Raw genomic sequence first — 16,834 nt, 5'->3', positions numbered from 1 at the left:
TAAATAGTTCCCATTGCAAAGTAGTCTTCTGTGGTGAGAAGGAGGAGAAAATGAAATAGTCATGAGAGGAGGCAGGAGGCAGGAGGAGGAGGAGGAAGGGGAAGGGGCGAGTAGGAGGAGGAGGAGAAAGGGGGGAGGACCGGGAGAGTATTAGTGTCCAGTAGGGAGGAGGGGAAGGGCTGGAGAGGGGAGGTGGGTGGCAGTGAGAGGAGGAGGGAGGGAGGAGGAAGTGCGAGGAGGAGGGTTCCTAGGGTTAGTTAGGAATGTAGGGTCGGTTAGACGAAGGAGAAAAGAGAGAGGCCCAAGAACTGGGGGAAGGAGCGGTCTGTGAGGAGAGGGAGGATCAGGAGGAAGATCAGAGAGATCAGGAGGAGTGAAAGGAGGTTAGGAGGAGGAGGTAGGAGGACGGAGGGGGTTTTTATAAAATTTCTGAATGCTACATGATCTGTGGTATAGGATTGGGAGGAGGGACGTGGATCCAATAAAGTTAGAGAGAATAAGTGATGGTGTGTAATGATAGTGGGGACGCTCGCGAATGGGTTTCTGGGTTGTGGTGGAGTGGTCAGATTGGTTGTTGATTGGTGATGGTGCGTCTAGCGCGTATGAGCTGATGTTGAAAGTGATTGGTGATGGTGGGTGAAAGACGGTGGTGGAGAGAGGAAGGAGAATCAAGGAGGGGGCGAGGGTGGGGGGGCGGAGGGGGGAGGGATGGAGCAGGGAGGGATGGGTGGGAGGAAACAAGACGGGGACGCAGATTACAACTTGGGTGAAGTCACCCGATTGCTCATTTCGCGTACGTTAAACCTGTTGAGTACTGTTTCCTTCCTTAATCAGATCTTCTCTCTCCGCACCTCTTCCTCTTCATTCGTACCTTCTTCTCTTTCCTATCTCTTTCCTCGTCCCCATCTCGCCTTTACCTCATTTACCTCCTCCTCCTTCTTCCTCTTTTGGTTTCCCTCCCTACCTTCTCCTCCTCCTCCTCGTACATCGCCTCGTCTAGCTCAACGTCCCTCTTCTTCGTCCCTTCGTTCCTTCCTTCTTGAATCCCTGGAGGGCCCTCTCTCCTCTTCCTCCCTACCCCAACCGACCTTCCCTCCTTACCCGACCTAAGATCTTCCTCCTGAGTCTTCTTTTTCGCTTCGTCCAGGAGTTGTGAGCCTCTCCTCTTCCTTTCCTCCTCCTCCTCCTACTCCTCCTCCTCCTCCCTCCGCCTCTCCTCGTATTCCTCGTCCCTACTGTTCGACCAAATATCCATTTTACACAATGCCCATTCCTTTTCTTTTCTTCTCCTCTTTTGGGTTCTATCTTCTCTTCTTTCTTACTCCTGAACATTCTTCTTTCATCATTACTCCTTTCTCTTTTAACCCTCTCTCTTCTCTTCCGCCTCCAAACATTCCTATCAACTAAGACCTTTACATTTTTTTCATTTTTGTCTTCCTCCTCTCGTCCTCGACAGGCGTTTCCCTTCTGCACTACTTTCCCTCGATTCTAATTTTTCGTTACGTTTTTCTCCTTCCCGTCCCCGTTTGCTTTGATTGCATCCAATCACTTTTCAAAAGCACAGCAATGCATTTCTAAGGTCTGTTCTATGATTAACCTTTGCTCCGCGGGACCCCTTTTCCGTTTGATTTCACTATACTTTTTTTTTTTCTTTTCAACGGTACAGTTCACTTCTATACGCAGTGACACGAACACGACCGTCATTTATCTGCATTTTCCTCTCTTTTCTTCCTGAGTCACTTCTTGTCCCCTTTTAGCCTCTCTCTCTCTCTTTTCTTCCTGACTCACTTCTCGCCCCATTTTCGTCTCTCTCTCTCTCTCTCTCTCTCTCTCTCTCTCTCTCTCTCTCTCTCTCTCTCTCTCTCTCTCTCTCTCTCTCTCTCTTTTCTTCCTGACTCACTTCTCGCCCCATTTTCGTCTCTCTCTCTCTCTCTTTTCTTCCTGACTCACTTCTCGCCCCATTTTCGTCTCTCTCTCTCTCTCTCTCTCTCTCTCTCTCTCTCTCTCCTCTCTTTTCTTCCTGACTCACTTCTCGCCCCATTTTCGTCTCTCTCTCTCTCTCTCTCTCTCTCTCTCTCTCTCTCTCTCTCTCTCTCTCTCTCTCTCTCTCTCTCTCTCTTTCTCTCTCTCTCTCTCTTTTATATTCCTCTGCTTCTCTCTCCTCCATCTTGAATGGTTTGTCTGTCTCCCCGGGAACTATTTATAAGCTTCTTTACATTTCTCTTCCTGTATGTATATACCACCTCCATTTCTTCCTCCTCTCTCCTCTCACCCTCCCTACCCACACACTCCCTCCACATAATTTCAGTCCCCGGCTTGTGGGTGTTCCAGAATGAACCTTCCCTCTCCCCCTCCCTCCCTACCTCACCTGATGTTCTTCTTCCCATTCTTTCTCTTCTCCCGCTTTCTCCTTTCTCTCTCTTCCTTCCGCTTTCTTCACTTATCCTTCACACTCTTTGGTGAGATCTGGGAGTACTGTATGATGCTTGCATGGTTCATTTTTGAAAAAAAAAAAATAAGGACAGCATTGACCTTTGTTGAACATCACCTTTGTTCAAAACGTTGTCATAACCTTTCCTTTAAGCGTGCAGATCCCTCGACTTCCCGCTTCTGCTCGGCATCCCCCCTCCCCCCCCCCTATCGACGGAGCAACGTCACCTCCGTCAACCTTGACGTAAAATATCACTTTCATGCACCGTCGACTCTGAGGCAACCTCGCCTTCACCTGTGGCTCGAGATTAGAAAACCAAAAATCAATATTTTATATATATGGGTATGTTGTGATATACATATCTAATTTATTATTATATATAATATATGTTTATATTTACATATATGTTAGGTATATAATATATATATATGTATATATATATATATATATATATATATACATATATGTATATATATATATATGCAAAGAAATCACAAAAACACGTGATAAACTATATTTACAGAAACCACTAGAAAACGAAAAATACGGTTACAGAAAATTTTCGTCTGTTTTAAACATCTTGAGGATCTCTTAAATAGACGAAAACTTTTGGTAATCATATTTTCCATTTACCAGTGGTTTCTGCAAAAAAGTATATATCTCTGTATAAGTTTACATGTCAAGTATACGTATATTTATATATATTCATACATGAATTTACATATACATGTAAAATGTGTACATACATTTGCTTACATATTCAAACACATTTACATGTATGCATACACATCATTTATGAATATATGTATACACATATTACCATATATGTGTATGCATATATTTACATAGATACGTATTCATATATTTACATATGCATATACATCTGAATGTACGTATGTATGTTTATACTATCGCGTTATAAAATCAGCGATCTACGTAATCTCGTCGCCTTTGACAAAACATGTCGTCGACATGAAATCTCTAATTCCTAAATCTTTTTCCTTTTTGGATTTTCTTTCGTTTCAGTATCATTTATCAAAGAACCAAACCACCCAACGTCACTGGGGTAAATAATCTAATATCTTTTTCTTTGAGAAACTGCACACTATAAAACCCAAATAGAATCCAGCCACATCTTGTGACTTCAATGCTACAAGGCCTTGTTTGTACAGAAATGTAATTCAGTTAACATTTGCGATTAGTTCATAATTTTTCGCGTGACGTGCGAGGTACACAGTCTCGGTGAACGAAACATTGTGAACATTGCTGTGTCATTTCGGTGGTGGTCGACTGTGCCAGTCAGTCTCTCGGGAAGTGCCAGGTCACGCCGCTGCCTGCCTCTGAGGAGAGCGTCACATCACTTAACGTCGCGTCGCGTCGCGTCGCGTCACGTAGTCGGAGTGTCATTGAAAGCAACGAAGCGTGAAATATTCCATCCTCCCACATTAATTCAACGAAAACAAAACAAAACAAGATTGGTCCACTATTAAACCTACACTTCTTCGTTAGGGTTAAACAAGGTCAAATTAACCTCTTTGCTTTTGAGATTTTACTTTTTGGTGGGACCAGACGATTTCATTCAGTTGAAGACTTCTGGGGCAAAGATTCTGAATTCATCCATGTGTCAGAATCCTTTATCACCCCCCCCCCCCTCGCCTCCGTGGGCAATACCCTTTTGCATAATTTGATCGAAAAAAATCCCAACCTTGCCTGAAAGCACTGCTGGATGGAGAGCCCTAATTCTACATTTCAGAGCTTAAATAAACAAATATGTAAATAAATAAATAAATAAATGAAAACAGATACATAAGTAAAAAATAAATTAATAAAAAAATAAACATATAAACAAACAAATAGATAAACAGATATATAGATAAATAAACAAATAAATAAATAAAAATAAATAACTTGATAAACAAATAGATAAATAAACAGATAGAAAAATATCCTTTTCCCTCCCGATTAAGTACAGTGCTTCCCTTTGGCTTCTCCTGTGGCTAAATCCGGCCAATGTCATTCATCGAGTGGTCGGGCGGCTTCCACCCAAATGGGATCTCGATTGTCTTGTGGTCCTTCCTTCTCTGCGTCCTTGCCCTCACCCCCCCCCGTATCCCCCCTTTCTCTCCACCTTCCCCCCCCCCCATTTCTCTCGACAGAGGAGGAAAATCCTATTGCAAAGGATCAACAAGTACACCATCCATCCTTATCAATCCTCCCCGTCCTTACAAATCGGTGGCACTTTTCCTTTTATTCTGACAACCTGCCTCCCCCCCTCCTTCTTAGGAGCGAAGGGGTCAGTCCCAACCCTTCCCTTACCTTCCCTTACCTTTCCTTCCCTTACCTTCCCTTCCCGTCACCTTCACCTCCTCATCAGACCTTATGACAGGATCCACATCGAGATCACCTTTGCCTCATCCGAACCAACTCAACCATCTTTGTGCTCCCTCCCTCTCTCCCTCCCTCCTTCCCTCGCCCCCTCCCTAGCCCCCCTCGCTCCCTCACATCTCATATGGTGCTACGTGCTCACCTCTTCCTCCCTCCCCCTCCCCCTCTCCCCCTCTCCCCCCAACACAATGGTGTTCACGCCGGTCAAGTCATCCTTGTATGGGTGTGTGTGTGTGTGCGTGTGTGTGTGTGTGTTTGCGCAATCCACGTCGGTTGTCTTGCGCAGTTCTTGTATAACGCTCTCTCTCTCTCTCTCTCTCTCTCTCTCTCTCTCTCTCTCTCTCTCTCTCTCTCTCTCTCCTGTTGCACGTTCCTCAAATCGAGATGATCTACCATATCCATAATGATCACGAATTATGTGTATCACGCACCGGTGATAAGGGCACAGCTGTGAATAGAATGCGAAACTACATACTGTAGTCATCCATCCATCCATCCATCCATCTATCCATCCATCTACCTACCTACTTATCTGTATCTATTTATATACCTTTCTATCTATCTTTATCTCCATTTATCTTCATCTATCTCTATCTACTGTATTTCTACCTCTGTCCATCTATATCTATCTCTGTCTATCTATCTCTATATCTCTATTTCTATCTCTATCTCTATATATCTCTCTATATCTCTATCTCTATCTTTATTTATATATATCTCTATCTTTCTCTATTTATATCTATCTCTATCTTTATCTATCTCTATCTCTATTTCTATCTATCTCTATTTCTATCTATATTTATATCTATCTCTATCTCTCTCTTACGTCATTTCTATAGAACAACACATTGCATGTGCCATATCCCATAATTATCACATAAAATTACACGTCACCATATCGCATCTACCCTCACATACCACATCATGGCACATGCCTTGTTATTCAAATGAGATAACACCGTAGCATAAAGCATTGTGTTACTGGTAACGTCACGTCCCGGCGTAGCACATGACGTCCCAAGAGGACGCGACATGAAGTGACTGGTCCCCGTTTCTTATAATATCGAAGATCTTTGAAAAGTAGAATTTGTCTAATGTTAGAGTTACAGATGACGTAAAGAAAATATTCGAATATTCGAGAATTATAGCCAAGTCCTCTGATTAAGTGAAGAAATGAATAGATGAATGAACCTGAGACAGTGGAAAGGAGAGGTCGGAAGAGCGTCGTGCATGTGCATTATATATATATATATATATATATATATATATATATATATATATGTGTGTGTGTGTGTGTGTGTGTGTGTGTGTGTGTGTGTGTGTGTGTGTGTGTGTGTGTGTGTGTGTGTGTGTGTTTGAACACGGAAGAGAAAATAATTTCCTTACAAAAACCCAATTCCTAGGGGTCCGGCAGGAGTCCTTCCAGACCCTCTTATGCCTTAGATTTTGTAGAAGGAAAATACAGAGAGCAGGATCCCTAGTCCCATCATTGTGTCCTACTAAGTCGGCTTTCACGGCATGCATGGGAGACAGGATGACAGACTTTCTTTTAACATAAACAAATGATGTGTGACTCTGGTCCGTAGGGGCGCCCAAAACAATCTCTAAAATATTCGGTGCATGTTCTTCAGTTATACACTTGCAGAGCAACCATATTTATAGCCAGTGTGAAATTATACTGTGGAACCCTGTAGAGAGTTTTAATACCTTGTTAGTCTTATTACACTGTCTTTTACGTTCAGATCAGCGAGTCTTCTAAAAAATAACCCAGATCATTGCTCATCCAGCGCACCAATACTTAGCCATTAGTAAACAAACGACGGGTGTTATTACACAAGATGAGCAATGCACTGCGTATTGTATCGAAGTCCCCCCCCCACCCCAAACACACACACACAACGCAGACTCATAAGGCGCTCTCAAAGAAACCCCATCTTGCCGATACCGGATCATCTGGTTCGGCTGCCCCCGTGTCGTCTTCAAATTTCGCGCCATTTCGGTACGAGCCCGCCAAAAGAATGTCGACCATGTCCCTTCACTCGCTCGCCCTTTCATTAGAGCTATCACGCCAAGAAAGAATGATGGCGAAAAGGATGGTCCACCGTCCTGTCGTCCAGTTCAATGTTCTTCTGAACGAAGAACATGTTCCTTTGTTCCACACGCCCTTGGGCGTAGATGTGTTATGAATCTGCTTTGCCAACCGAAAGCGACGTGCAGAAACAAGATGCGTTTGCGCGCGTTGTTGGCAAAGATCTATTTCAAAAGTAAGAAACATTACTAGTACCCATCAAGCTGAGAAAAGTTATGGAATCGTGTACTATTGTTTTTTTTTTTTTTCTTAGGGTTCACATCCCGTCTAGTGTTTTTCTTCTGTTCGCTGTCTTGTGAAAATTAACGCTCAATTCTGGTAACTCATCCGCTTCTAGGGTGATGCTGGAACACTACCAAAGTGACTATTTTTCTCTCTCTTTATTTTTCTTCAACGACATGTCCCATTTTACAAATCTAATAAACACATTTATTTGTATCTTCCGTTTGGTAACGTACTTGTTCGTGAATTCTTCGTATTAAGAGTGAAAATACGAAAAAGAGGCAAGTAAGAAGAATTCGAGTCTCGACATTCGGGCTGTAGAAGAAGAAGAACTAGGCGGATAACGAGATTCCGCCTCAGGTCTTGTTTGACCTTCGCCAGCGAGGCGAGCCTCCGGTTTGCGCCGGTAGATGGCGGGCTCGTCAGTGGGTATGTCTGTTTCGCCTCCGTAATACTTTGCATCGCCATTATCGAGTCTTCATTTTTTTCTTCGTCTTTTAAGACAGGCAGTGAACGCTGGTAAAAACTGCAGTATTGATTACACTGGCCAGGGGAAGATATCGGCGAAAAGAAGCCAAACTCCCACGCTTGCACTTTGCTGCAACATTTGTATGTTAGCTGACAGAGACGCCATCTACTTAGAAAATGTGAAGGGACAGTAATGATAACAAAAAACAAGACAACAGTCCACCTCAACAACAAAATAAACAGCAAAACAAAAGGATAATGTTAAACATAAATAAAGAAAAAATTGGGATACGAAGTCGATGCAATTTTGTTGACATTCTCACACAAAATACCATGTCTAACTGGTATTTATGCAATTTCAATTCCAAATGCTTCACATGAACTTTTACAGATATTCAGACATGACCCACGATACATGGAAACTAATAAATGTTATATTTTGCTTTTATTACATCAATGCATTTTTATTACAAAAATTTACTTTATCTGTAACTAGTGTTATGAAAAAAGATTTATGGATACCTCGGTATGTCATAGATTGGATTTCTTCCACAATGTGTAGATTCACTTGCAATTTTCAAATCTTGCTTCCCGAGATACCATTTTCTTTTATTTTTTTCCTGTGGAGTATATTGATAATACTTTATGGATAAACTATACTTTCAGAACACAAAGAAAGGGATTGTTATTGAGGAGTTAAAAGAAAGTTTTCATACAAATATATTCAGAATAGGATGAGAAGGTATCGTAAACAATTTCAATTCTTTCAAATCTATCTATCGCTTGCAACAAGAACAAGAACAAGAACAACAACAGAAGCAACAACAACAACAACAACATAATACCTAAATAATTCACATCGACTACAACACTTTTTTTAATTTTATCTTGGATAAACCAAAAAAATTATTCATCTGAGGCTAGGCATCTGTCCTGAAAGGATCGAGAGCATCTCGACTGACCCATTCACTACGATTATTTTATTCTGGCTAAACTTGAACGATTTGATTTAATTAAGAACCAAACACCCTTGGTAAAGAGAACGCAAGTCGAAAGCCTTACATCGACTTTGCAGCGTTTGGACTAATGGCAGAAACAATTTAGAGAAGCGTTTGATGTCCTGATGAAATGTAGTTTTACGATTAAACGAAGACAATGGAATGCAGTACAGTGACTTTTTTACACGTATGCTTGTTGCATGTAAGTGTAACGGTCAATTCAAGGCCAAATATTGTAGTTAGTTTACCTTTTGGTCTAGGCTGGGTGTGGGGTTTGACTCACCCACACCTACCTCACCTTACAAGGGGGGAAATTTCTCTGGTATATGAATATGTACACGTATGTATGTATTTATGTATGTATGCATGTATATATGTATGTGTGTGTATGTGTGTATATATGTGTGTATGTGTGTATGTGTATATGTATGTATGTATATGTATGTATGTATGTATGTATGTATGTACCTAATGTATGTATGTATGTATGTATGTATGCATGTATGTATGTATGTATGTGTGTGTGCATGTGTGTACGCATGCATGCATGTTTGTACGTGTGTACATAAAGAATAATACCCCTGGTTTCTTTTCCACATGGGGGAAGTCAATATTCCTAAAAGAAAAGTGTGTGTGTGTGTGTGTGTGTGTGTGTGTGTGTGTGTGTGTGTGTGTGTGTGTGTGTGTGTGTGTGTGTGTGTATGTGTGTGGGTGTGTGCGTGCATGTTTGTAGGTGTGTGAATGTGTGCGTTAGTGCGCGCACAGATGTGCTTGCATGCGTGACTGATTACTTAAGAATTGTAATATTGTTAATCAACATCTCTTGTACACAACTAACCCTACCTCCCTCTCTGCTCCTCAGCCGAGGTGAAGTGTACAGCTGACCCCGACTGCCCGACGAACCGCTTCTGCCTGGGGAACGTGTGTGTCAACCCGTGCCCGATCCTGAACCCGTGCCAGGGAGCCCTCAAGGGCGGCGAGTGTGTCACGGAAGGACATCGTCCCGTCTGCCGGTGTCCCTCGGGACACTCCCGGAACGAGGCGGGTGACGAGTGCGTTTCGGTCCACGGCGCCAACTCAGGTGAGCAAGGACAGGTGTCTGGCAACGCTTAACTAAGCTTATACCCGTTTAGAAACTCTCAGATAGGTTGTAATTATTTTGTGTGGATATTGCTCAGCTGGCTAAGAGCGTAAACGTTTAATGATTAATATTACTTCAACCAAAGGATACATTGATATTTAAACTGAAATATTTATAAATTTCACTTGAAACATTCCATTTGTTTTATTCAATATTTTACTACAAGGGCTATATTGCATGATATGTATATGTTATTATATATATATATATATATATATATATATATATATATATATATATATATATATATATATATATATATATTCGGTGAATACATATATATGTTGGTTTGGTAGAATTGCATTCCACACTCCCACCAATGTATTTTTACTTGTACATGTTTGACGCACTTCACCTCCCTGCGTGTGGTACACCTGTGCAACAGTAAAGTGTAGTTAGCACTTCTGTCTTTCTCAGCACGTGTTGGCCTCTCCACGTTTTAAGAGGACGAGGCTGCCTACACGCCTGCATAGTAAAAAAGAATATCACGTAATCGCTTTTGTAATGATTACCTAGGTTGATGTCTGGGTCTGTGCTAAACTTTCTGTGCCTCAAAACTGGAATTCTCCAGTTCTCCTCCGTTCTGTTTCTTCGCCTTCTTCTACGATCCTGCAGCAGAGTTTCCTTCCGACCGGTTGTCAAACCGTCCTTTTCCTCCGTTTTCTTTACGTCCTTCTTCCCTTCTGCATCTTTCCCCTCGACTTTGCCATTGCTCTCCGACGGAAAGTATTTCTTTCCATTCATCACACGTGTCCATTTCCTTTACGACGAGCTTGGATTCCAATCAACTCGTTACCATCTCCCCTCCCCGTCTCCCCCCCGTCTCTCTTTACCTTCATTCAGATTTGTATCCTTTTCCTTCCTCTACATATAATTTCTTGGACATAGTCTGAGGACATCACCCTTCCACCCTTCCTTCCCTCCTCTTTCCTGACGTCTTCTTCTGACTTCTCGTCCTCCCCCGCTCCTCCTTTCATGATTGTGCATTCTCCCTCTGATTCAACCTCCGCTATTCTTACGGACCCTAGACAATGAAACTTTCCTTTTCCTTCGACCCCACCTGTGACTGTTCCATCCTTCCTGGATAAAGACGATGACTGAGAGACGAAGTGCTTTGCACTTGTGGCAATCACCCCCACCCCCATCGTGTTACCGAGACATAACACTGGGTCTTCAGCGAAAAAGAAGAAGAAGAAAGATTCATGCTCATAAGACACAATTTTTCAAGTTTCAAATCGACTAGAACAGACGTGGATATATTGTGTCCCTGCGTGTCGTCCATTATCATGTCTTGGTGACGTGGTGAGCGGAACTATGAACATTACAGGAAAGGGAGCAACGAAGACTTCAGACGTAGAGGGAACTGAAGGCAATGACAGGACCACCAGCAGACCCTTGACCGCAGATCGTTTCCCAAAGTCGAAGTAGATACTGATAATATACAAAGATACTGACAATATACTGTATATATATATATATATATATATATATATATACATATATATATATATATATATAAATATATACAAGACAGTTATAGTAGTCCGTTATACGCAAGAAACGTGAAAAATCGAGCATCAACGGAAGCGAAACTGAGTTATGACTGACACAACGATTACGGAAACCTACTGAAGCTGAGACAATAGCCAGTGACCGAGACTGCACACACAGCGGCATTTGAGTTCCAAGAGCCCAAACTTCCTCTCGTCGACCAACGGACGCCTTCACGGTGAAGGAGCTTAGCAGGAAGACGCGAAGGAGGCAGCTCAACCCCTCCAAGACGGTGCGGATCTTGGGGCGTCGCCATGTTGGAAGGGTTGGTCTCGAGAACAGCTCCCCAGGGGCTTTCGTGTGGGAGATTCTTGCACTGGATCTGGCGCCGTCCCTTGGTCTGGCGACAACTCTGCCCAAGGACCATCTCTGGAGCCACACCCACTCCTCCATTTTTTTTCATAACTTAGCCACGCATCCCATTATTTTTTTTACGTAACCGCATGTCGGAATGATCTAAAATCTCATTTTTACGATTAGGCCAGTAAAATTGAAGCAGTCGATCATCTACTTCGTTCAATTGATTTATATGTGTTATCTGATAACATCCTCTACTTTTTCTAATATTTGTACGAAAGCAGAGGATGTTAGTTTTACGGCATGATGCGATGGTTTATGCTCTGTTTATTTCATCTTGGCAGAGACTTGTTAGTAAAAGATACATAATCCAATAGAGTAACAATCTAGGGAAACCCTCATTAACAAAAACAAACTAAACTAAACTAGAAACACATACAAATACAATTCATCGAAACCTGAGAATCACAAAGCGATTCTTGTACGATATTAACGAAGAAAATCTCTGTCAAGTTGAGATGAACAGAATTGACGACCCTGGGTACTCCTCCCACGACCTCTGCCGAGCTCGCACAATGGACGCACCCTGGGGGCACCCTTGTGCGGAGTGCTGGTGTTCCCATACACCTGATTAAAAACCCCGTGACGACAGTAAGAATAATTGTGCAAACGGACGTTACGGCCGTATTGGGTTAATGATAACATGTAAGACAGTGACCAGTGTCCTTTTGGCATTATTAACTGAAAAGAGTTTCCTTATTCTTTTATCATAACTTTCCTTCTTTCCTTCCTTCCCTCTTTGATTTCAAATTATTGGTGCCGTCATTCATTCTGCTCTTTCTCTCGTCCTTCTACAAATGGCTTTGTAACCTCGCCACCCGTTTTGCACGTCTCTGCTGCCTCACCTGACCTTCTGCTGGACGCTCGAGCGGCAGACGCGGCAACGCCTAACAGCAGTGTCTCCAACCAACATCTTCAACGCGGTCACACCCTGACCCATTTTCTTTTTTTCTCTCTTATTTACACGAAGATATTGACTCTTTCCTGAAGACGGTCTCGTCTGAGAGGAACTCTCTCATTAGAACCCGTGCTCATAAGCGGCTTTGTATACTAAGTCATATTGGTCTTTATCCATAGATAGCATCACCGTGGTTAAACAATTAAGAACGTTGTTTCACTTTCTCACTATCCTTGGTGCTCGATCCCTAGCGTCCGTCTGTCTGTATGTCTGCCTGTCTGTCTGTCTGTCTGTCTTTCATGCTCTTTATTATCCTTTCAAGATCTTGTGGGCTAACTATTCTAGATCGATGACATATACTTTATCAATGGTGCAGAACAAATCTTCCATTCCATATTTTCTGAGGATGGGCGGGCGTTAACTCGAAGACAAGCACCACTTGAAAGAATTGTTGCAAATATTGCAAGACAAGAGATCCAGGACTTTTAGTATTACCTTTCCTTGTGCAGGCGTCTTATTTGTGCAAGCTTTAAATCATAGTTGTGGGTTTTGATACTCATAAGACCTCTTGCAAGACAGACTTAACCGTTTCTTTGTTGACGGTTATCAAAATCCAGAACTTTTACTCTGATGATCTCTCGAAAGTATACTTTAAGGAAAGGTGTATTTGAAGCTTCTAAGGGCCAGCGATTGTCGTGGATACTGTTAGAACAAGTCAAATAATACAATAGATGCAACAGTGAAACAAAAGTGGATCCAGTGTATCCAGTTTGACATCATGAGTAGTATCGTTAACTATAGAGCAACAGTATTTTGGGTGTTTTTCTTCAGTGTAGACCATTATTTGGAGTTATTACTACTTTATATTCAGGTTAACCACACTTTCTTGCATAAACTTTAGACAACAGAAACATAAATTAAGTGGGAAATGTGATTGTAGAAATAATAATCTATAAAAGTCACATCTAATTTCGAACATGGCGTGGAATGTCGACATTCTTCGTCTTTTATTGGACGACATGACATCATCTCACTTAAATGGTACTGTGTGACATCTTGGCTTTTCTTACTCCATGCTTTCTCAGTAGGAGTCACATTTTGTTTTGATTAGTATTTTTCCACCTTGTGTGTGTATCTTATTATTTTGACCTTGTTCCGTGTCTCACCATCTGCTCCTCCTTCTTATCCAGAATAGCCCACCTTGACCTAGTTTTATAATGTTCTTAACAAATTTTATTTAAACGCATGCACGCACATTCACTCATGCATAATTAAATTGTCATACACAAGCAAATACACACACACACGTACACGACACACACACACGCACACACACACACACACACACACACACACACACACACACACACACACACGCACGCACGCACACACACACACACACACACACACACACACACACACACACACACACACACACACACACACACACACACACACACACACACACACACACACACACACACACACACACACACACACACACACACACACGTCCGCACACACACACACACACACACACACACACACACACACACACACACACAAACCGACACACACACAAACACAAACCGACACACACACACACACACACACACACACACACACACACACACACACACACACACACACACACACACACACACACACACACACACAAACAGACACATACATATCCACATGCATACACATACTAATGCAGAAAAAACACTGTGAATTAAGAAACTTAGTCCCAACGTTTTCGTCTATTTAAGACATTATCAAAGAATACCATTGATATTCCTTGGTAATGTCTTAAATAGACGAAAACGTTCGGACTAAGTTTCTTATTTCCCAGTGTTTTTTCTGCAATTTATTTTCACGTGTGCCTTTTGAATTACTGCAAAACACACATACCAATATATAAACATACACCGATGACTATATAAACATTTGTATATAAATATTTTAAGCTTCCACGCCTAACACAACTTCTAACATATAACCCATCTCCACTTTTGTTGACGTTGGTTTTCTGACCAGACCGAGCTGACCATCTTTCTTCGTCTGCTCTTACTTGGTTCTTCATCAGATTCAGCTTATCGAAACGGCTTGATTACAAAAGTCGAGGTTTAATATTACCATAACTCAATTAAGGATAACAGTTCTAACCCTAACGCACTGTTTAGAGGAATCAGAAAAGTATTTATAAGACCAAAAGGCAGTAATGACGTAGTACAGTACAGTACAGTACAGTACGGCTTAGCGCATGAGGAAATCACGATAGAAGTAAGTCTACTGATCCCATTGTAGTTTTGTTAAAATTGTGGAGCTTCACGGTATATGTGTGCCTTAGGTTGTTTTTAGTGTGACTTAGTGATTGTCGGTGACGCAGGGTAGTGTAACCTGACCTATTGTGGCCATTATCACTAACTAATACAAGTTGGGCCTGAAGAGGACCAAGTGATGACTGCTTCTGGTTGTGATAATATCTCGTGCCGCCGCTTATAATACCACTACGACGGACTCAGTAGGTACTACTGCATAGGCCGTAGGCTTATGTAATAACCAGTCTTAACCGCTTACCTGACCGCACTTATCAAACCGAAGAGCATTGCAAAGATCTTGAACGCCTCAAAACTCTTGCATATGCGCCAACAGCTACTCACTGCACGTAGATCACAAAAGTGATACTCGCCAGAATCCTGCCACGCAAGATCCTGACCAAACGGATGCACGTGGTTTACCCCGTAACCCTTTGAATGTGGACTAGCGGGATTTCTCTTGAGCACGTCCAAGCCTACAGTAGCTCCCCTCATGGCATCCTCGTAGCAGCAGCAACAAACCCAACCGCACTAGTACTAATCCCTCACCCGGCGCAGGGAGGGAGAGCCAGTCAGTGCAACTCTCCCAATCGATCAACTCTGGACCACCAGGTAGGGGCCTGTGAGTGAAGGACGGGTCCTGAAACTTTATTTATGAACTTCCCCTTCCCCTCCTCTCCCCTCCTCCCATAGACTGCGAGCATGACGGCCGGTTCTACAGCGTCAGGGAGACATTTTACGATGGGCTCTGCCGGGAACGGTGTGTATGCGGCGAGGGCGGTAAGGTGACTTGCCGTCCCATCTCCTGCGGCCCTGGACTCTTCCCGGCCGGTCGCCACTCCAACGATGACTTCTGCATGGAGCTCAGGAACCGCCCGGGTACAGACGAGTGCTGTGTGGTGGTGGCCTGTACGGACAATTCGCCCCATATCGTCACCTACTCACCCGTCCCCTTGTCGAGCTCTCATCGGGAGGATGGCCATCGCGCTGTCTTGAGGTTCGGTCCCCAGCACCCACCCCCGCAGCCCATCACCGAAGAGGAATACCAAAGGAGGATCAAAGACCTGGAAGCCACTCTCAACCAGGGAGGTCGGGCGACAGCTTCACCGGGAGACACTCATGTGAGAAGTGATACCGACGTGGACAACAAGTCTCACAGAGTCAGAGTGCATGGGACAAAAGTAGTAGACGACCCTATTTTACTGCCTCCGGAACCCATCACTGAAGAGGAACACCAACGAAGGCTCAAAGAAAAGGAAGCCACTCTCAACCAAGGCGATCGGAAGACATCTTCATCGGGAGGCGCTCATGTGAGCGGTGGGACCTCACAAGGCCAGGAAAGTGCCACTGACCAGACGGAGAACAAAGATCAGAAAGAGGACGCCGAAATGAAACCCGGCGTGGATATAGAGACTCACAAGGTCATAGTGCATGGGACAAAAGTGGTAGACAACCCCATTTTACTACTCCCTGAACCCATAACTGAAGAGGAATACCAACGAAGGCTCAAAGAAAAGGAAGCCACGCTCAAACAGAGCAATCAGGAGACGTCTTCATCGGGAGGCGCTCACGTTAGTAGTGACACCATTGACCAGACGGAGGAATCAGAGAACCAAACCCAAGTGCACGTTCAGGAAGAAACAACGGTCGAAGAGCTAGACGAACAAAATGTTCCGACCAGTACCCAAGAACCAGATCAGAAAGAGGACGCCGAAATGAAACCCGAAGTAGACGAAGAGTCCCACCAGGTCACAGTGTCTGGGACACAAGAGGTAGATGATCCTAGTGAACCGCTCATAGGACCCATCACTGAAGAGGAACATCAACGAAAGATCAAAGACATGGAGGCCACTCTCAAACAGAGCGATCAGGAGTCAGCTTCACCGGGAGACGCTCATGTGAGCAGTGACGCCACACAGGCCCAGGTCACTGACCAGATGGAGGAATCCTCGAACCAAACCGAAGTGCCCCCT

General features: G+C 43.2%; 1 protein-coding gene across 1 annotated transcript in view; it reads left to right on the top strand.

Moving 5' to 3' along the window:
- LOC143019115 (uncharacterized) overlaps positions 1-16,834 on the top strand; it is a 68,019-nt gene that overhangs the window by 8,171 nt on the left and 43,014 nt on the right. The window contains exons 3-4 of the mRNA XM_076174811.1: positions 9,456-9,674; positions 15,555-16,834. The exon at positions 15,555-16,834 is cut by the window's right edge and continues 484 nt beyond it. Of these exons, the coding sequence (XP_076030926.1) occupies positions 9,456-9,674; positions 15,555-16,834 (1,499 nt within the window). The remainder of the gene's footprint in view (positions 1-9,455; positions 9,675-15,554) is intronic.

The sequence above is a fragment of the Oratosquilla oratoria genome, chromosome 36 (assembly GCF_046742065.1).
Source record: "Oratosquilla oratoria isolate Oo_2021 chromosome 36, ASM4674206v1, whole genome shotgun sequence".
NCBI classification, from domain to species: Eukaryota; Metazoa; Arthropoda; class Malacostraca; order Stomatopoda; family Squillidae; genus Oratosquilla; species Oratosquilla oratoria.
Note: the sequence above shows the minus strand (reverse complement) of the source record. Positions and strands in the feature narration are given on the sequence as shown.